This window comes from Corythoichthys intestinalis, chromosome 14 (genome assembly GCF_030265065.1).
Source record: "Corythoichthys intestinalis isolate RoL2023-P3 chromosome 14, ASM3026506v1, whole genome shotgun sequence".
Classification (NCBI taxonomy): Eukaryota; Metazoa; Chordata; class Actinopteri; order Syngnathiformes; family Syngnathidae; genus Corythoichthys; species Corythoichthys intestinalis.
In genome coordinates, this window is record NC_080408.1 from 46,673,608 (window position 1) to 46,697,068 (window position 23,461).

The window sequence follows — 23,461 nt, forward strand, 5'->3', positions numbered from 1 at the left end:
CCTTTTTACATGTTATTGAGCTCCACTAATGGGCCAACCAGGAGCTGAATATGAAGCAAACAAACAAACAAACAAACAAAAAAAACACAACAACTCCTAAAACCCAATCCAGATTAGTAGCAGGTACAGTATAAAATCTGAATTTTATTGAGGACAATGATCATATCTGCCTTCTCAGGCAGTAAGTGTGAACGTTCTGGACAGATAGTGTCTCCTGCAGTGGAGACCACACTTTCAATGGGTGTAGATGAAGCTTGAACGCATAAATATGAGAAAGCGAGAAAAAGTCGCAAAAATTACGTAGGCGCAAGGTAGCTGTGAACCAGTACGCACTTTAGATACATGTACCTTAGCTGGGAGCTTTGACGAAGCATTAGCATAAATCCTTGTATTGATTATAACTTGATGTAGATGAGGCAAAATAATAAGGGTTTCATTATTTGTGAAACCGATTCTAAAACAAAAGATACTTTTACTACTGTTGATTTTAACGGCGGTGGCAATGCGCTATGTAAAGTGCGTAGCTGCTTACATAGCTACATTAGCCTGATGTAATAATTCGACTTATTTTCGTACTATTCCATCCATCCGTCCGTCCTTCCGTCCATCCATCCATCCATCCATCCATCCATCCATCCATCCATCCATCCGTCCGTCCATCCATCCATCCATCCATCCATCCATCCATCCATCCATCCATCCATCCATCCATCCATCCATCCATCCATCCATCCATCCATCCATCCATCCATCCATCATCTACCGCAGCAGAAGACAGACATAATTTATTGTTTAACCTACCTGGTTCTGACTGGTTAGAGAGGACCGGCGCAGTGTGTCAAATACACGGCACTCAACTATGCACTACTCGACAACAGTATTCAATGAAGCCGGAGGTGTTTAATCATATTGGTCGTGCAGCCACCTTTGGATGATATAGCTGTGCAGCAAATGTTGCACTGAGCTGACTGGTCGTTTTTTCTTTGTGAAGTTGAGCCAAACTTTTTAGCGTCGCCGCATCGTGTCCATGGTTGAAATCAAGTGGCATTGCACAAACACGTTTCATGTGGCTTCTTCTTCATGGTGTTCGGCAGCTATTTTTTTCTGATCGGCGGTCAGGGCATCGGAACATGGACTGTAAATTTAAAAATTTGAACCGTTCTGGGAGAATCGAGGTGTTAGTCCCAGATCCCATCGATGCTCAATGCCCAACCCTAGTAGTAATGCGTTACATTTACTCTGTTAGATTTACTTGGGTAACCTAATGAGAATAATGTTACACTACTAACCACGCAATACATTTTACTTTTAATTGAGTAGAATTGTGAAGGAGTGCTACTCTTACTCCGCTATTTGTGGTAAAGCTAGAGTCGTTACATTTTCCCTTTTTTATTCAACATATTGACTTTATTTTTACCAAAGATATCACAGTAGCCGTCTCAGTTTCACCAATGAGACGTCGCAACAATGACCACATGACTCCATTATACCAATCAGAGGTAACAATGTTTTGATGTGATGTTTCATTGTGTTGTTGTGGTCTGAATTCAATGATTTTTGTGTCATCTTTTGGTCTAATATGGTCGACAGTAGCTGTCTCAGTTTCAACAATAAGATGTCGCAACAATAACCACATGACGCCATTATACCAATCATATGTACAGTAACAATGTTTTTTCTGCACTAGAGGGCACCCATGCTCTTTGGATGGGTGATGTTTCCTAGTGTTTTTCTGGTCTGAGTTCGATGATTTTTGGGTCATCTTTTTGGCCTAATATGGTCGATAGTAGCTGTCTCAGTTTCACCAATGAGTCATCGCAACAATAACCACATGACTCCATTATACCAATCAGAGGTAACAATGCTTTTTCTCCACTAGAGTGAACTAATGCTCTTTGGACAGGTGATTTTTAATAGTTTTGTTCTGGTATGATTCGATGATTTTTGGCCTAATATGGTCATGTAATAGGTTATAGTACAATATAATAATAACAGTTCATGTAGATGAAATTGTGCTGAGAAAAAAAAACATTATTAAAACAATCAGATGTTGTAAGCAGTTACTCACAATGTTACTCTCTACTTTTTCTTTTACTTGAGTAATATTATTTAGAAGTAATGCTTCTCTTACTTGAGAACAATCTTTGGTTGCTCTCATGCCAACGAAAAAAAAATGCAGTTTGAAAATTGAGCAATTTACATTTTCAAGCATATGCTCCATTCATTGTAATGTTATGTTTATCAAATGACCCTGACGCAAATGGCCGACAAGTGACGATGTTCGTCCCTGTTGATTGACAGCTTGCAACAGACATTGAGTTACAAAACAGTAAATATCAAGCTTGAGAACGATAAACCGATACGACCGGATATCCGGTTTTACAGGTGAGAGATACAGCTGTATCGATAGTAAAGTTACCATTCGACAGTAATTAGCCATTAAATATTCAATGAACCGATCGTAGAGATAGAATTCGGCTATCGCGAGCACAAGAATCGGCTTCTAATGCCTAGTTCAATCCATTGCTTAATATGATAATAATTTAGCTTTTACCTCACATGCTGCACTTGTGTCATTCACCACACAGTGCACTTAGATTGTGACCGCCGTCGTGGTTGCCTCAACTTCCCATTCATTTCGGCAGAACCGCTAGTAGTCGCCATCATTACCCGATCGTCACGGGCGTGTCATGACAACGCGAGAGCTAACAAAACCACTGTAACGGACGCTCCGTAGTGTTTTCTTCACAACCCAAAACGAAAACTAGTAGTGGCAACGAAGCAACATGCTAAAACAATGGACAGTTTGCGCACCACGCCAGCGACGTGCAGCGATTGATTTTCAACGCACCCAGGAAAACAAAAATCGGACTTTGAAGTGAGGAAGGCAGCCAGATCTGTTCGCATGGGACAGAGCTAGTGTGAAGTGTGAAGCGGTACAGAGATCGTGAGTTTTTAACCCTGAAAAATAACCCACTACAATGGTGGAAAGGGCAGCACGATCTGCTGGAAATATTGTTTCCACGAAACGCAGTCCACTTAAAAATGAACATGTGGATCAGTTGATCTTCCTCAAGATAATCTGCCCTTCAAAAGAGATATAGACAGTGATGAGGAATAAAAAAATGTGGAAGCACAGGCATAAGTGAATGACTGCTGTGTATAAGGTTAAAGTAATGATTATAGACCTGTCTGTCTAAAATGCCATGTTTTTATTCCCCCAGTTATACCAGTGGTAAAGCATAATTTATTATTTATTTTTGATAACACTGACAGGTTTAATTCTTTTTTTCAAGAGCTACTGCATATAATAGTTTTTTGCTTGTAAGATGTTTACGTTGAAAGTTTGCACTTAAATTACTTACCTATTGTATTCAAAACACCAGAAAATACAGTAATTAAATTACTGCACTTGATTGTTGTCTGTCACTGGAGTTTTATTGTATTATCAATCCCATCCAACAAAATGATGGTCATATAGTAAGCCTTATTTGTTTTCTCATAAAAAAATAAAACATAACATTGGTATGAAATTTTGTTGTTTAATTTTGCTATTAAAAAATGTGGTCTTTTTTATATTTTTAATATACTGTACGAACACACACAACAAATGTTTACTATCATATCGTTTTCACTCTGTATCGAACCATATCGTTCTTAAACTGTACCAAACCGTATCGAATCGCTCGGCCTAAAAAAGGTATCGTTTTTTAATCGAATCGTAACCTGTGTATCTAGATCAGTGCTTCTCAATTATTTTCTGTCACGCCCCCCCAAGGAAGACGTAAATGTTTCGCGCCCCCCCCAAACTCTCTGCCGCCACTGTAAATAGTATCATTTGTCTATAAAATTACTATTATAAATACGCATCTGCCTAACATTGTGTCCTTTTTTTCTAATAAAGAAAAAAAGTAACATAGATCAACTTATAATAAAGTATAACTTTATTAACATTGTTTTGTTTGTAACAGAGAAGACTTGACGTGCATCAATTTGCCTGAATTAAAAAAAAAAAAATTCACATCCAAACTAAAAAATACACTCAAGGTACATTTTTGACCATTTGATACAGAAAAATAAAATGTAATAAAATCAGTAAATAATAACAAATTAAAATTGATTATAAACATTCACTCATGAAGACAATATGCCCAAAAAATTGACCGAAAAAACAAAACTGAATAAAAGGGGGAAAAAAAAGTGTCCTTGGACAGGACAGTTTTTATTTTTGCTGCTCACAGTATTTACCTCCTTTGCAATGGTGTGGAGTTATTTTGCAATGAGCATGCTAACAATGCTCACTGGTTTACTGATATAACATTGACAAAGCAGGACGATTGTTGGCAATATTCGGCACGTTTTCACTGAAAAAATCAAGTGGCTTAACAATGAGATTGGGGTCTAATGTCTTTCAGTGGCGTCTTAATTGATTTGGCTTCTGGCTGTCTGCTATAATTATTTTTAGACACAGCAAACAGTGGTCTTTCATCATCACCCACTGTATTAAAAGTCAAAGCTAAAAGGCAAACGGCACGAAAAAAGCGCATTCACGGCGGCCGAGGTAGAACTGTAGGTGAAGGCGGTCGTCGTGACGATCCCAAGCCGAAAATGGCACTTCTCGGGCGGCGACGTGAGAACCGGACAAGACAGTGGGTCGCTGCGTGAGTGAGTCCGGTCGGAAAACGGCTTTCGAAAACGGCGGCGGCACACTGCTCTTCATATCTGTTGTCTGTGTGTGCTGAGTGCTCTTCCTTAGTTCAAAAATACTGCGCGCACTCTGAAAATGAGAGCGCCACTGCCACCTACTGAGTGGATGTGCAAGTAGACTTTATTCCAGTACGGCAAAAAACAAAAAAAACAAAAAACATGTTCCCTGAGGTCACATGCGCCCCCCCTGGCATCGCTCTGGGCGCCCCACTATTTGAGAAGTACTGATCTAGATACATATCGAATCGGCTTCATGCCAGAGATTCCCAACCCTAGTAAATATGTGTTATGTATAATCAGATGAGTATTTTCTTATGTAGTATCACTTTTAACCGACAGATAGCGCTGTTTCCTTTTCGAACGCAGATAGGTCTTTATATTGTGTTTGTGTGTGCTGGGGGGTAAGAAGGGGGTGTGTGAATGAGAGAGAAGGGGTGTTGAGGGGTTAAATGATCCGAGATTCGTCTTAAAACTTTGTAAATGTTATCTCTGGTTAACAGAAATATGACACGCGAAGATACAATTTCTGGAAATTACAAAATAAACAAGTTTTTTGGGGGGTGACTAATTGTGCACCGGCGTTCGTCTACTAGCCCGCCCCTATCCCGACAATCATGATAAGAGGTTGGGCTCTTTACTTGGAGACGTCTTTTGATTGGCAAGTAGAGATGTCAATCACAAGTTGCTTTCCTGATAAGGCTAGCACAGCCCACGCGCGCGACCACTCCAACTCAAAAGTGTTAAAATCCACCCAGCGAGGCACTACGAGAAGGGAAACGTTCAACTCCGCGAAGTGTTGAAAAGCATAACAGCAACACTTTGACACCTACACGAAGACGCTTTTTACAACGTGGCAACTTGTTGCTTCTCTTCGGCAACCTTTGTCATGCGATTATTTTCCCACCTGAGTGGCTAACATGACATAAACTCGACATCCGAAAAACTGTGGCTTTTCGGCCATGAGCTGCCGGGTGTGGACTGTGATAATGAAGCCTGGAAGTGGCCTCCTCTCGCCGCTTTGGACAAGCCGGCGCTCAGGTGTCTCGTCCGGCTACAACCGATTGATGGAGAGGCGCGCACACCCGTGACAGCAGCCGGGATTTGAGACACTTTTTGGGGGAAGGGGATGCGAGGGAGGCTCTAAAGACCGAGAAAGAGTGAGCGAAATTGCTTCTTGTCGGTGGCCGGAGGAGCCATGGCCTCGGAGGTCGTGTGTGGGCTGATCTTCAGGCTGCTGCTGCCAGCCTGCCTTGGGGCCGGTGAGTTTTTAATTCATTTTCGAATTTGTGTTTTCATGATGGACTGGAGAGGAATGACGGATTACGTCATCGCCTTGTTTCCATCCCGCGCTCCTACTAAACTCACCTAAATGAGCCTTGGAATTGAAGCTGAACGCAATTTACATTCATATTATCCTTCTGTAGTGCAAATTAATATTTTTGGTTATTACTTTTTCCCTAAAAAAATACCATAAATACCTGTTGTCCACTTATGTAGACATTACATTTGGTCTACGTTACTCAAAATGTGATGTTCACGTATGTCGACGCCAGGTATTCATTGGGTTATGATTTTTTTTTTTTTTTTTAAATATTAAAAAAATATTAGTGATGACTAATATTTATTTATGAATGAATAAAATTATAGATCAATAAAATATTTGTAAAAACAAAATGAATAACATTAACATGAATGGTATGGCCCCAAAAGTACGAGCCTTCTTGGAAATGTTGCTTTCATGTTGGTTGAGTAAAGTGACTTTTCACTTTGTAACCACTGTGCTTGATTCATATCAATGTCAAATAAAAAATGGCGTTTTTACCAGCAGACTTAAAATAACGTTTTATCTAACTTTTCATCTACAGTTTGTCTTCGAGTCTTGTGAGAAAGTATGCATTCAGATTTTCCATTGAATTTTATTAACCCTCTATACAGCAAATGGCAATGTATTGTAATTATTAATATTAATAATTTGTTTAAAAAATGGAGGCCAGGCCTTAATTATAATGCTATTATTATTATTTTTTGAATCATGATTTTAATTGTCATATTATTTTTGTGTACATTTTAATGACTAAATGCAGTCATAAATTAATAAAATATTTATATTGAATAAAAATATATTTAAAAAAAAAAAAGTCATAGTATTTAACTCATTGCCTGCCATTGACAGCAATAGATGTCCGGTTCGTTTAAACTGTGAGGACTGGTCGCGATTGCTCATCCTTTAGTACCATTGATGCTGCTTGATGTGCAAACCATTTAGACTGGGAGAGGCTGGCAGCGAGTGCCCCATAATGGGTTGTTAAGTTTTAAAACAAATTATGTGTTTTTCTCCATCTTAGCTTTTTTAATTGAAATTTCCTTAAAATCTTGCATTTTTCACTGCTGGGAAAAATGAATCTTACTAAAACAACTTAATTGCGGTGAAAATACACTTATAAATAAGTCATATCAATGTAAACAGAAAGGGATATTTCCCTTAGCTTAACTTGAAGGCAACATTTTCACAAAAGCTAAATCTTTTACTCAAATAGAAAGGTTAGGAGTTCAGGAGAGACGGATTTGAAATATTGCCTGCATAACTGCCTGGGAAACTTTAGCCTAAGCACTTTGCTTAAGTCATATTCAGGTGAACAGAAAAATGACGTTTTTCTCCAGCGGCTTTGAATGCAACATTTGGTAATCTTTCTCAAAATCTTGCTTTTGAGGAAAGTTACTGTTTGCTGGAGTCATTCAGTTATCCATTTTTTAAAGTTAAGATCACAGAGAATTGGCGCATATTCTAGCTGTTTATGGGCAGAAGAGAGACCATGGCAGTCAATCACAGGGCACACATGTAGAGAGAGATAAAATCAAAATAACACGAGCCATCAGTGAGCAAGTTGAGGCAATGCATTGCAAAATGAAAATTTGGCATATAATAAGAATAACAGTATTAAAGCAAAAAATTGAGAATGTTTAGTTAAAATGTTACCACCAAGGCATCTGTTGGGAAAATGACTGACCACTTTTCTGTTTATATCTGAGAAGTTTACTAAAATGATGACAAATGTGATTGTTTTTGAGAGGATATTAAATTCCAATTGATTCAATTTCCTTTTTTGTTAACAAATGATCTGATCTGAGGCTGACATCCTATCAATAATCCAGCCTGCCAACATGCTCATATTGACGTATTGTCCTGTCCTAAGTCCAGTTGGCTCATCAATAACTCGACTGGCTAATCAATAACTCCCTAAGCTCTATAAAATGACTTCTATTGATGTAAATGTCAGTATTATCATCATCATTTTTGACCCCTCTCAGCTAAATATGATCATGTGACAGGACCAATGTGTCTTGTAATCCACATTGCCTGCTTGGTTGATAGGGAAAACTGCTTGTGACACATCATTTACTCTTTTATACTGTAAGTCAATTAAAGATGAAAATAAATGACAACAGCAAATGGTTCGATTGATTTAAAATGCTATCCATCCATAACAGTGTTTGTAACTTCCACCCAGTCGCAGTCATAATATTTACGATAAGTTAAATTAGTCATTTGGAGGAGTCATGTTGTCTTCTGGGCTGTTTGGGGAAACGGACCTTTTCCAAGTTTTTTATAAAATGTGGAAATGACAGCCATTAAGATAAAATAAACAAGGTCAGGCCTTAAATCTGTCAGCAGGGTAAGACCTTATGTTGAAAATTCCATTAAGTTGTACTCTGATTGATGCCTGTTTATTTACTAGAGTGTCTACCGAAGCCGCGCGTGACTGGGAATGTAAAATCATACACAAGCTGAATTTGTCACTCACAAACAAGTTTTCATTACACTTGGGGATAGCTTCTCATTGAAAGAAAAAAACATGTTCGTCATAGAAATATTTTAAAATAAGAGGCTGAAAACACTCAGGTGACTTGAAGTTCTGCTCTGAGACCCACAATTTGGCCAAATTTCAAGATTGTCCTATATGCATGTGTGATACATCATTGGAAAGCTTAAAATCTCAATTTTCTCGGGAAAGAAAACTTTTGAACTGAAGGGCATTAAAAAAAAAAAAATTAAACCCCTAAACCTTAACTCGATGTGAGAGCATGAGAGAGCATAATTACTATGATTTTAACGAAATATTATTGCATACTTACCTTGTTTCGAGCCAAAACTCTGTGTAGCACGTCTCACCGATTGTCAAGACAAAACTGTGAATGGCCACAGCCAGACTTTTTGGGGATTTTATGGGTGAAACACTGTAATATAACAAGGGTCGCAATGCAGAAATCGCTGACATCAAGGAGTGGTCGAGATTTTCTTCAAATATTTACCCTTTTTAAACTTTTTTTTTGTTTAGATCGATTATTTATCATCTAAAATATCGGGGAAAATGCGACGGTAACAAAACTAAATACAATTAAGCTATAGTTATGAGGTAGATAAAATGATAGACATTTCGAATAATAAATGTAATTACTTACCTTCTTTTTATGGATGGGTTGAAACAAAAGCGGTTGCGCGGTGTCTGTAAACGAGGGTCTCCAGGGTAAAATGGACAAAGTGAAAACAGTTTTGTGGCTTAGTGCGCCATGAAACTGCTATGGCAGGATATAGACATATTGTTCTATCAAACACAACAGTTTTTTTTGGCTTAAAATACAGCAGTTTAATTTAAAGAGGGGTGCCAGAGCAGAAACGGCTTTTTCAGCCTTGTCTGTGTTTTCTGCCAAGATCATTTAAAAATTCAATTATAAACCAATGAGAATCAGATATAAAAATTTTAAAAACTCATGGAACAGGCCTTGACAAAAATGATGGTACGCCTAAAAAAGATTAGGTTATGACCATACATTATCTGTATATGACACTTTTCACTTTGAGACAAAAACCTAGTATGAATGACTTTCATCTGGTTGCTCAAAGAATCTGCATATGCAGATCCAAATGCGAACTGTGATAATGGAGAAAATGTTTAAACAGAAATTGAGACAGCTTGCCAGCGCAGCCATTATTTGACATGCGTGACGTCAGCACATAAACGCTGAAACGGGTAGAATGGAACTAAGAAAATTGGAAAGAAAATTAGTTTCTGCTAAAACAAGCAGCATCCGACTGAAATAAACTGATTACACTCGTAAGACACTAGATTGGTGAAAATATCGTCTTGTTTTGTTGGAATGAAATCCAGCACCCACTGTGCTGTGCACGGCCCTATGTGGAATAGTTTGTATGCCCCTGGTCAAGGAGATCGAACAAGACATTTGCCCTTTTTTGTAAGTATTGTTGGAGTTATGATTTATTTGTGTTATTTTCTTTTAAACGCAAATACTCTGGACCCACCCTGAAAAATCTGAAAATAGTTAATGTCCATCATATTTGCAACGGAGGCTAAAACTGTTTTTTAAACGCCTAAAAATGACCATTTAAAGAAACATGACCAAACATTTAAAGAAAAATGTTGCCCAAAAAATGCAAAAATAAAAAAACGTGGTGGTCGCAAGTAGGGATGCCATGATTAATCGATTAATTTGAGTAATTCGATTAGAAAAAAAGCTTTGAATCAAATATTGCTGCTTCAAGGATTCAGTTATTGAATTCCAGGATTTAATTAGAGTGGCGTTGTAATAGTTTGTCTTGAAAGTGTTTGCATTTTTATTGATTTGGGTGGATACACTGCCCTCTAGAGGCAACAGTGAATATGACATAACTCAATTTACGGCTGAATCCAAGTACCGTATTTTTCAGACTATAAGTCGCACCTGAGTATAAGTCGCACCAGCCCTAAAATGCCCAACGAAGAGGAAAAAAGACATGTACAGTGCCTTGCAAAAGTATTCGGCCCCCTTGAACCTTGCAACCTTTCGCCACATTTCAGGCTTCAAACATAAAGATATAACATTTTAATTTTTCGTCAAGAAGAATCAACAAGTGGGACACAATCGTGAAGTGGAACAAAATTTATTGGATAGTTTAAACTTTTTTAACAAATAAAAAACTGAAAAGTGGGGCGTGCAATATTATTCGGCCCCCTTGCGTTAATACTTTGTAGCGCCACCTTTTGCTCCAATTACAGCTGCAAGTCGCTTGGGGTATGTTTCTATCAGTTTTGCACATCGAGAGACTGACATTCTTGCCCATTCTTCCTTGCAAAACAGCTCGAGCTCAGTGAGGTTGGATGGAGAGTGTTTGTGAACAGCAGTCTTCAGCTCTTTCCACAGATTCTCGATTGGATTCAGGTCTGGACTTTGACTTGGCCATTCTAACACTTGGATAAGTTTATTTTTGAACCATTCCATTGTAGATTTGGCTTTATGTTTTGGATCATTGTCCTGTTGGAAGATAAATCTCCGTCCCAGTCTCAGGTCTTGTGCAGATACCAACAGGTTTTCTTCCAGAATGTTCCTGTATTTGGCTGCATCCATCTTCCCGTCAATTTTAACCATCTTCCCTGTCCCTGCTGAAGAAAAGCAGGCCCAAACCATGATGCTGCCACCACCATGTTTGACAGTGGGGATGGTGTGTTCAGGGTGATGAGCTGTGTTGCTTTTACGCCAAACATATCGTTTTGCACTGTGGCCAAAAAGTTCAATTTTGGTTTCATCTGACCAGAGCACCTTCTTCCACATGTTTGGTGTGTCTCCCAGGTGGCTTGTGGCAAACTTTAAACGAGACTTTTTATGGATATCTTTGAGAAATGGCTTTCTTCTTGCCACTCTTCCATAAAAGCCATATTTGTGAAGTGTACGACTGATTGTTGTCCTATGGACAGACTCTCCCACCTCAGCTGTAGATCTCTGCAGTTCATCCAGAGTGATCATGGGCCTCTTGGCTGCATCTCTGATCAGTTTTCTCCTTGTTTGAGAAGAAAGTTTGGAAGGACGGCCGGGTCTTGGTAGATTTGCAGTGGTCTGATGCTACTTCCATTTCAATATGATGGCTTGCACAGTGCTCCTTGAGATGTTTAAAGCTTGGGAAATCTTTTTGTATTCAAATCCGGCTCTAAACTTCTCCACAACAGTATCTCGGACCTGCCTGGTGTGTTCCTTGGTTTTCATAATGCTCTCTGCACTTTAAACAGAACCCTGAGACTATCACAGAGCAGGTGCATTTATACGGAGACTTTATTACACACAGGTGGATTCTATTTGTCATCATCGGTCATTTAGGACAACATTAGATCATTCAGAGATCCTCACTGAACTTCTGGAGTGAGTTTGCTGCACTGAAAGTAAAGGGGCTGAATATTATTGCACGCCCCACTTTTCAGTTTTTTATTTGTTAAAAAAGTTTAAATGATCCAATAAATGTTGTTCCACTTCACGATTGTGTCCCACTTGTTGTTGATTCTTGACAAAAAAATTACATTTCATATCTTTATGTTTGAAGCCTGAAATGTGGCGAAAGGTTGCAAGATTCAAGGGGGCCGAATACTTTTGCAAGGCACTGTACGTATAAGTCGCACCGAAGTATAAGTCACATTTTTCAGGGAAATTTGCTTGATAAAATCCAACCCATAGAACGGATATGTCATCTTGAAAAGCAATTAAAATTATAAATATAGTATAATAATGTTACATGACGCATGAACAACGAAATGCGAACGTGGCCGGTATGTTAACATGAACTAGCTATTAAGAGTTATTCAGAAAACTATAGCATAAGCAACATGCTAACAAGTTTACCAAACCATCAGTGTTACTCCAAAACACCAAAATAACATGTGAAATGATATAATAATGTGTTAATAATTTTACACATAAGTTGCTCCAGAGTATAAGTCGCAACCCCAGCCAAACTATGGAAAAAAACACTGTGACTTATAGTCCGAAAAATACGGTACTCCCCTGATAATGGCAATATAAGGTTGTGAGTTTTCGTTTGCGCTAATATGTTTGTTTATGCATTTGTAATTTAGTATAGATATATATTTTGAATTTTTTTCGTGACAACATGATTGAAAAATTTGTTAAGAGCTTTGTTGAAAAAAAAAAAAAAACCTGAGCATTTTTTAGCATTTAATCTAGCCGACTTTTGCTATGCCAGTTAGCCAATTGTTCTTTTGTTGTACTTAGATCCTCTTTTTTTTTTTAATACCGTTTGCGGCTAAGCTCAGGTATTTTAATGTAGTTTTAAATGCATTTATTGCTCTTGTGAAATTACAGTGCAATTCAGCATAGTTTAAAGAAACACATTTAATTCTTTTGTAAGTGCAATCTTAGCAAGCCAAAATAAGTATTAGTATAAGTATTATTGTAAGCCTAAACACTTCTTTTGTTTTGCCCCTCCTAAAATTTATTCTGCAAGGCATTCAATGTTTGTCATCCGATTACTCTATTATTCAAACTTACCAATCAATAGATTAATCGATTACTTAAATAATCCATAGCTGCAGCCCTAGTCGCAAGCCTCTCATTTCCAATTTCAGTCAATTGCATTTTAAAGTTAAAAAAACAAAAGAAAGCTCTGAAAAATAAGTGTAAAATGTAAAACGACTGCCTGGCACCCACTACAGGCTAGCTCGGAACCCACAGGCAGCATGCATTGCTGGCAAAAAGTATTGGCCCCCCTACAATTTGGTCAGATTAATGCTCAATTTCTCCCAGAAAATGATTGCAATTACAAATGCCGTGGTAGTAATATCTTCATTTATATTGCTTGCAATGGAAAAAAAACCCAAAGAGAATGGGGGAAAAAAATTAAATGATTATCATTTTACACAAAACTCCAAAAATGGACCAGACAAAAGTATTGGCACCCTTTGAAAAATCATGTTCATGTGATGCTTCTCTAATTTGTGTCATTAACAGTACCTGTTACTTACCTGTGGCACATACCAGGTGGTGGCAATAACTAAATCACACTTGCAGCCAGTTAAAATGGATTAAAGTTGACACAACCTCTGTCCTGTGTCCTTGTGTGTACCACATTGAGCATGGAGAAAAGAAAGAAGACCAAAGAACTATCTAAAGACTTGAGAAGCAAAATTGTGATGATGCATGGGCAATCTCAAGGCTACAAGTCCATCTCCAAAGACCTGAATGTTCCTGTGTCTACCATGCGCAGTGTCATCAATTAGTGTAAAGCCCATGGCACTGTGGCTAACCTCCCTAGATGGAAAAGAAAAATTGACAACAGATTTTAACGAAAGATTGTGCGGATGGTGGATAAAGAACATCGACTAACAGCCAAACAAGTTCAAGGTGTCCTGCAGTCCGAGGGCACAACGGTGTCCACCCGTACTATTTGTCGGTGTCTGAATGAAAAGGGACTATGGTACCCCACTTCTGACCCAGAGACATAAAAAAGCCAGGCTAGAGTTTGCCCAAACTTACCTGAGAAAGCCAAAAACGGTTTTGAAAAATGTTCTCTGGTCAGATGAGACAAAAGTAGAGCTTTTTGGGAAAAGGCATCAACACAGAGTTTACAGGAAAAAAACACGGCCTTCAACGAAAAGAACACAGTCCCCACAGTCAAACACGGTGGAGGTTCCCTGATGTTTTGGGGTTGCTTTCCTGCCTCTGGCACTGGACTGCTTGACCTGGTGCATGGCATTATGACATCTGAAGACTACCAACAACTTTAGCATCATTATATAGATCCCAGTGTGAGAAAGCTGGGTCTCCCTCAGAGGTCATGAGTCTTCCAGCAGGACAATGACCCAAAACACACTTCAAAAAGCATTAAAAAATGATTTGAGAGAAAGCACTGGAGACTTCTAAAGTGGCCAGCAATGTGTCCAGACCTGAATCCCATAGAAAACCTGTGGAGAGATCTGAAAATGGCAGTTTGGAGAAGGCACCCTTCAAATCTCAGAGACCTGGAGCAGCTGGCCAAAGAAGAATGGTCTAAAATTCCAGCACAGCATTGTAAGAAACTCATTGATTGATACCGGAAGCGGGTGTTCACAGTTATTTTGTCTAATGGTTGTGCTACCAAGTATTAGGCTGAGGAGGCCAATACCTTTTTCCGGCCCATTTTTTGAGTTTTGTGTAAAATGATTTAAAAAAAAAAAAAATTCATCCTCTTTTGTGTTTTTTCATTGCACGCAAAGTAAATGAAGATATTACTACCAAAGCATTTGTAATAGCAATCATTTACTGGGTGAAATTAAGCATTATCTGACAGAATTGCAGGGGTGCCAATACTTTTGGCCTGCACTGTAAATCCGTAAACAATTCATGTAATTAATCAGCCCTGAGACAACAAATGAGAACAAAGTCAAACTAGTCAACTTTTAATTGTGTTGCAGTCCCTTTCCTCAGTGCTAATAAGTTCCATTTCCTGTTCTAAGGTTGCCACACCATTCTGACATGTCTTTACAAAAATGAGGAGGGAAAAAAAAATTAGTAGATTTTGTAACTTCTTCTAATAGACCTTCATTTGAAGTGTGGTCACATGGTGGTCCCGCCTTAATGAAGCGGTGTTTAAGCGGTCATTTTGTGGTCAAGCCACAAATGTGAAAGGGTGCCACCGCGGTCTCAATTAGTCTGTGTAGCCTTTTTTTTTTTTTTTTTTTTTTTTTAAAAGTGTAATCCCAGCTATAATGCACTAGCATCACCGCATCGTTATTTCCAGAAGCCATTGCGAGGTCATGCATGGACTCCATTAATTGGTGGAAAGCCGTTTTAACACCATGAATTAATAATGCGGCTTGCTAGTGAGAGAATTGACTTGCCTTTTATCGTAAGCATACCTTTTAAATAATTTATGGCTTTTTGGGAGTGCAAAACGAGCACTCCTGTACGTCGCCGCCCACAGGAAGTGGGAGGAAATGTAAAGTGGAATGTATAGTGCAGTGCGTGGCGGCGGCAGGCGGCGATGGTACCGGTTGCTACCATTGGGTAAGTTCTTGGGGTGTGTTTGTGATGGAGTCAGTAAAAGATAGAAACTGAAAGAGATGGTGTACGCAACAGCACTTGTGTATGTCATCAAATAAAATGACAGAATGTCAGCGATATAGAAGTCAATATATGACAGATTGGGAGGGAAAATACTGGAAAAGTGCGGGACAAACTGGATTTCGCCTTTGAGGCTATGGGAATTAGTAGCTCTGTGTACTCCTGACCACAATCTTAACTATAGAGGGTTTTCATGTGACATCACCGCATTTCTGTCCAAAAAGTGTGGCGTCATATTGGCTGTCAAACAAAGCATGTGGCGGAAAACACTCAGATGAAGTTCAGCTCTGAGACCCCCAATTTGGCCAAATTTCAAAATTGTTCGATATGCACGTGTGATACATCATTGGAAAGCTTAAAATCTCAATTTTCTGGGTGAAGAAAAATTTTGAACAGGAGGGCATTTAAAAAAATTAAAAAATTAAACAGCGAAACCCTAACTGGAGGTGAGAGCATGAGAGAGCATAATTAAAGACACCATGATTTTTTTTAGATATATGATATATGAGATATTATCGCATAACTTACCTTGTTTCGACCCAAAAACTAGCGTGTATCACCGAGTGTCCAGACACAGGTGTGAATGGCCATAGCCGGATTTTTGGGGGGATTTTATGAGTAAAACATGGCAATATAACAAGGGTCGTGATGCAGAAATCTCAGACATCAAGGACTAGTCGAGATGTTCTTTTTCAAATATTTACCCTTTTAAATGTTTTTTTTTTTTTTTTTTTCAATATTTCTGTTTTTGAATGGATTATTTATCATCTAACATATCGGGGAAAATGCGACAACAAAACAAAAACAAAACTGACAACAAAACAATGCAATTAAGCGATAGTTATGAAGTAGATAGCCGTGACTTATTTACAGACACCATTTTTTTCATTGTGACGTAATTTGTTTAAGTTTAAAATATGCGAGTGAATAATTTTTTTAAGTCGTTTTCTTTGTAAACTAAACGTCTAGGCTAAAAATAACAGACATTTTGATTAGTAAATATAATTACCTACCTTCTTTTTATGGCTAGGTTGAAACAAAAGAGGTTGTGCGACATCTGTAAATGGGCGTTTTCAGAGTAAAATGGACAAATTAAAAATAGTTTGGGGGCTTAATGCGCAATGAATCTACTATGGCAGCTTCTAAACATATTGTTCTATCAAACACAATAGTTTTTTTGACTTAAAATACAGCAGTTTATTTTAAAGAGGGGTGCGAGAGACTGCTTTTTCAGTCTTGGTTGCGTTTTCCACCATGTACATTGCGCGACAGCATCTCAACGGCTACATCTACATGGACAAAATTTATTTTATCTGATCTGTTTTCAGATTAATATTATGATCTGATGCACTGTTTTCATGGACACTAGGCCTGCACACGATATCATTTGAATGTCGCCACCACAATGTGCGCATGCGCAATAGTCCCATCGCAGGATGTACAATTGTTATTATTATTTTAACACGTAAACTTATGTTTTGATTCATAAAAGCAGCATGTGTGCAGAGACATGTCCTCCTGTATCTCTTTTATGTACAGCAATCTTCATCATTCATCGATGAACCCCTTAGCCCGGATTAAACGGTATTATACAACTAAAATGTGGTCATGGTGAGTCCATGGTGAACCAGTCTTCCCAAACAGAGCTATTCAAGTCATATGGTGAAAAGTCTTCATGTTTTAATATCGCAATAAATATCGCAATATATCACAAACCGCCAAAAGACGCAATTTCTATTTTTCCTGATATCGTTCAGCTCTCACGGACACAAAAAAAATGAGGTCTTCATGTATCAGAACTTCAGTTGGAACAAATTATTCTCACATGCACAGATCGCTGCTGCCTTCGTGTAGTGTCGTAATTATGATAAATATGATAGGAAACTTTTAGGAAGTTTTTCAAAAAGATTTACTGTCAATTTGCGTGTTCTTTTGCTATCATAATAATGTAATGTACATACAGTATTTACAGAGGTGGGTAGTAAGACGTTACAGTTGTATTTACAATTTTACACGCAATAGTTTTTACTTTTACTTGAGTAGATCTGTGAAAAATAAACACTAGACACACTAGAGTCATTAAATTTTCCTCTTTATTCTCTACATATTGACTTTATTTCTGCCAGAGATGCCGACAGTGGCTGTTTCACTTTCACCAATGAGACATCGCAACAATAACCACATGACTCCATTATACCAATCAGAGGTATGACAGTGTTTTTTTTACGCTAGGGGACGCTCATGCTCTTTGGATGGGTGATTTATAATAGTTTTGTTCTTGTCTGAATTTCTGGTCATGTAATAGGTTATAGTACAGTATAGTGCTGCAATTAATCGATTAACTCGAGTAATTCGATTAGCAAAAAAGCTTCCAATCAAATTTTGCTGCTTCGAGTATTCGTTTAATTAGAGTGGCGTTATAATGTATTGTTTTGAAAGTGTTTGCATTTAGTTTTATTGATTTGGGTGGATAAACTGCCCTTTAGCGGCAACGCTGAATATGACATAACTCATTTAACATGGCTGAATCCAACTGCTCCCTGATAAGACCAACATAAGGTAGGTTTTTGTTTGAGTTAATGTTTTTTTATGCATTCGTGATTTAGTCGATAGATATATTTAGCCGTTTTTTGTGGGAATACGTGTTTGAACAATTTGTTAAGTGGATGGAAAAAAAACAGGAACATTTTATAGAATCTAAGCTAGCGGACTTTTGCTATGCAAGTTAGCCAATTGTTCTCTTGTACTTAGATCCTTATTTATTCATTTTTTTATACTGTTTGAGGCTAAGCTCAGGTATTCAAATGGAAGTGCATTTCTGCATAGTTTGAAGAAACATTCGGGAATTTTTATTATGTATTTGCATTTAATGCTCTTTTGAAAGTGCAATCTTAGCAAGCCTTTTTTTACATCTCCTAAAATTTATTCAGAAACGCATTATATGTTTCTAATAGGATTACTCGATTATTCTAACTAAATAGTAAACAGATTAATCAACGACTAAAATAATCGATAGGAGCAGCCTTTGTACAATATAATAACAGTTCATATCGTTGAAATTGTGCTGGGAAAAAAATATACGATTATTTTATTAAATCAGACATTGTTAGCAGTTACTCATTACTTTCGACGTATTTTTTTCGACGAATACCTTTTTTACTTGTACTTGAGTAAAATTTTGGATGCTACCTTTACTTGAGTGAAATTATTTAGAAGTAACGCTACTCTTACCTGAGTAAAATTCTTGGCTACTCTAACCACCTCTGCGTATTTATGACTTTATTTATTTATTTAATTTTTAAAATAAACTCTTTCGCTAAAATGTTTAGTTACAAGCAAAATTGGTCTAAAACAAGTTTACCATATGCAACAAACCAAAACGAGGTCCACGTGTGCTATGTTTTTTTGCTATGACAACTAAAACACATGTACAGGACATATTCGTAATTATCAATGCGGTAAGGTTGTGGTAAAGTTAATATTTCCCGGAGTATTTAAAGGCATAATGACCAAATATATCCGGGAAATGGTCGTAGAAGCCAACGAAGCAGTATCTACTTCCGTGTGAACAAAACATCGATCCGTCCATTTCCATATTAAACATTAGCGTTATTTCATGTATTTTTCCCTCTTAATATCTCAAGCAATGTGTTCGTCTCTGATATAGACCAGTTTAGTCTTGCGCAAAGTGCGCCTACCCTGTCTTTTGCTTGCTCTGCTCCTACTTCCTTCTGGGAATAACAGCAATGCATATACTAACGTCCAGTTAAAGGCGGTTTGTTCCCAAATTTTGGTATAAAGTGTTTTCATGTGCGCCGATCGAACTATAAATCAACATAAACCACCCTTGTCGTTTGGAATAGAATCTTGATCGGAATGGGCTGGATTGGGTTAGATTACAATATTCCCTATTGGGTGCATACGTGAAGCATTCATTCATTCAAGCATTCATTCAAAATGTCTATGTAGAATGTGAGATGGAGAAGTAGTGTGTTGCATTTGGGTGCACAGATAAGGAGGATAAATATAAAATATGTACAAGGAGCGACGTGAACTGTGGCTTGCGGCAATCAAACACTTTCCAAATGTTGCGTCAAGGCTATGTAATATCCATTTTATATTAGGTATGAAAATTTATTGTCCTTCCCCCAGGTTAACGGCCAGTTTTTGTGGACGAAGTGGTGTTTAATGAGTGATGTGAAGCAAAACGTTCCTCACTTTATGTGCAGAGTGTTGTGTCTGCTGTGGATTTGTATATACTGTATGTTGCTCTGTCTAATGTGCATACATCATGTGCAGGCCTAACAACAGTAATATACTTTTACAAATCCTGCCAGGAAGGCTTTTGCACATTTTTAGAATTGGTGGGTGTTGGTACTTATGGTATTTTTAAATTACCTTATAAGTCTGGGTATACAAATGTTTTTCAGAAGTCAACAATATGTCATTCAAACGCCTTTTCAATAACAAATAGCGATCTGTCGAATGACTCTGGTTGATCTTGGAAATTTGCTGCTTATGATGCAAGGGTGTTAATGCATCTGTATTCTATAAAATGAAGATTACGTTAATCTGTGGATTTTTCTTGTTAGGATGGAGTTCTTGGGACGTCGGTGAAGAAGCCCTAAACAAAAATATTTGTAGTGTTAAACTACACAACATTTACGATAAAGTCAGTTGACCGAACTATTGTTCTAAAAACCGTGAACACCAACCCCAGATGTAGTAATAGTAGCAGTCGCAACAGTAATTCTTGTACTTAAGTATTACAATTACGGCAGTTGTCGTTACTCGACTTAACCAAAACCAGTAACCAGAGGTGTGTAGAGTAGTCTAAAAGTTTATTCAAGTAAGTGTCACGCTACTTCAAAATAATATTACTAAAATAAAGGTGGTCAACCAAAAATTTACTCAAGTACAAGTAAAGAAGTATTTGGTGATAAGATTTAAGTAATGTGTAATGTTGTAAATAACTGCTTACAATGTCTGATTTTTTTTTTTTTTTTTGCTAAACAACAGGATAGTTTTTTTCCCAGCACAACGTCATCAATATGAACTTTTATTATACTGAAGTACAACCTATTACACAACCATATTAGACCATAAAAATCATCAAATTCCCACTGGAAAAATCAGCAGAAATTGAACCTTACCCTTCCATTAGAGCAAGAGAGTTAGTTATTATTATTTTTTACTACAAAAGATTACATGAGCAAAAAAATATGCAAAATCATTTCATTCCAGCTCGAAAAATCTACAGAAATTAATCATCACCTGTCTATTGAGCACGAGTGCCCTCGAGAGGAGAAAACATATTTCCTACCAATGAAATTAAAACAATCTTATCTCTGTTTTCGGTGGTCTGTCAGTGCCAAATAAAAACTGAGAGAGAGGTTGAAATCAGCGATTTGCAGTCATGTTGATGGCAGCACTCAAATAGTTTATTTCCAACGGCGCTTTGAAGACAATGTAATTGAATCCTGTGGCGTGATCATAGGACGACCGACTGCAAGCTCGTGTGTGGTCATGCGAGTGTATTGTCACGTCTGATTGGTATAACAGAGTCGTCGTTATTGTTGCGACGTCTCATTGGCGGGACTGGTAGAGCCACTGTGGGCATCTCTGGAAAAAATAGTCAAATCTAATATATAGCCGAAAGAGGAAAACCTATGACTGTAGTCTAGCCCAGAGTAGTGGAGTAAGATTAACAACTTGTTGCCCCCCCCCCCACTCCCTCAACATTGACACCTTTTTTAAAACGATAACTCAATTCTTGATATGAGCATATCGATAACCTTTTGGGATGCAAAGAATCACGTTATATCACCATTTCGATATTTTATCACACCCTAATTAGACGCAGTGTTGTTTTTGGCATCCTTTTTAATTTTTGTCTTAGTCTTTTGGACGATCATACTTATTAGTCTTCGTCATATTTTAGTCATCTCAAAATGTGTTTGCCTTCGTTTTTGTTGACGAAAACTCAAGACTAATTTTGTCTAGTTTTAGTCGACGTTTCCTAAAAATGTTTTCGTCTGTAAAATTCAAAAAGTTTGCTCCAAAAATAAATAACGGTTTCCAACTATTTCAAATGAGCATTGACAGAGGAGCACATATTGTAGCGTCTACAAGGACAGCGATAACTTGGTGATAATACACACTCAGCAGGAAAACAGTACATTATTTTCAACTAATTATACCCACCTGGGCGCCACGAACTGTTTCTAAAAAAAAAAAAAAAAAGTCAGAGTTTAAGTGGACGCTCGCTTTAGCATTATCCCAATGCTAATGTAAACGTGAATGCTAGGCTAATGCTGTGAGTTACATTTAGTGTGTGATGATCACTCAACACAGACCTTTAAAGGCTAAAGCAACAATGCATATTCTCTCTGGCCAAGATAAGAAAACAAATCTTACCGTGTGTGCATCTTTTAGACTGGAGCAGACACTGCACTGGGGGTGGGGGGGCACAACATGTCACATGAGTGACACAAACAGACAGTGCTACGATGCAGGCTAACTACACATAAAATGTCACATATTGTGAACATGTGAAGAAACAAGTTTTTAGCACGTTATCGTCTCGTCATCTTCATGAAAAAAGTGTGCGTTGACGGAATATTTTCGCCAACGCAGAATTAGAATGACATTTTTCTCAAAAGGTTACGCAAGTAAATGTAATGCGTTACTACCCACTTCTGCTTGTAACCCCGAACTTCCAAGTAGTACTATAGTAGTCGTATATAGTCAGTATAGCAGGAGTATTACTAAAGTACAGGCTGAGAATCCTAGTGGTCCATGCTGCTTTATGGTTTGCGAGAAGCCGCTATTCCGTGTACACTCTGCAGAAGTGTGCAAGCATATAATGTGCCATTCTTGCTTGTTCATGTCGCTTGTTGACCGACAGCCAATTAGTACCGGTCCGGTACACTCGGTTGTGTCTCCGGGACGTCTGTTAGACTCGTTCTATCAGACTGTAATTGAAATGTAAGTGCAAGATTTGTTCATACAATGTGATGCTCTGTTCAGTTTTTTTTTTTTTGTCAAATCCATTAAATGCAATACGTATTCATTTACAAGGGTTTGTGAAGGCTTATACCCTTAACTCATTGATGCTGTGAGTTGTCTAGCCTTTGGAACTGGGATGGCTGACAGTGAATCTTTGATGTGTTTTTGGTCTAAGGCCCAAATTCTTTTTACAAGTGCAGTAGATCCTCCTCAATCAATACAAGAGATAAAAGAATTTGGATGGGCCATATTGCGCTAGATGACTGCCTAACTGGACTAACCATACATCAAAGTGTCAGCTCATGGTGGTCATTAGGTAAATTGCCCGACAGCCAAAACCAACCTAACAAATAGTGGCGACTGGCTAAAACGCAAAATGCTGCCTCTGTCGAAGTATTTCTCTGTGAAAAAAGGCAACGGAAAATGGATAGGGCCTGTCAGTGTCCAGTGGGTTTGCAGCCAAGAGATAAAAGTCACCAAAGTCTGGGCCCCTCAGAGTGACGACAGAGCACAGCAGATGTTTTTTTTTTCCGGTACTCAAACACCTGCCACTTCCTTCCCGTCCACTACAACACACTGCACATCCTCGCAACCACCGATCTTGTTACGTATTCGCTTTTTTAACACCCCTGCATCCTTGACGGCCATCTAACATCACCTCTTTTGATACTCCGGAGCGACAGAATCCTTGTGTACACAATTGTACAACACCCACCACAGCTGTTTGCCACCAGTGTGCTGTAACACACATATACGTACAGAAGATGGCTGCCAAAATTGCACATTATCACATTATGATGACAATGTTTAGCATTTTTTTAATCAGACTTCAGCTTCTGATATGCGACTCTGAAGTCAACAAATAACT

At 38.0% G+C, this 23,461-nt stretch overlaps 1 protein-coding gene across 3 annotated transcripts in view; it reads left to right on the forward strand.

Moving 5' to 3' along the window:
* Positions 1-5,443: 5,443 nt before the first annotated feature.
* The window catches only part of LOC130929742 (piezo-type mechanosensitive ion channel component 2), a 179,793-nt gene continuing 161,775 nt past the window's right edge, over positions 5,444-23,461 (forward strand). For all 3 annotated transcript variants that reach the window (XM_057857178.1, XM_057857179.1, XM_057857181.1), the window contains exon 1: positions 5,444-5,966. In XM_057857178.1, the coding sequence (XP_057713161.1) occupies positions 5,903-5,966 (64 nt within the window). In that variant the 5' untranslated portion in view covers positions 5,444-5,902. The remainder of the gene's footprint in view (positions 5,967-23,461) is intronic.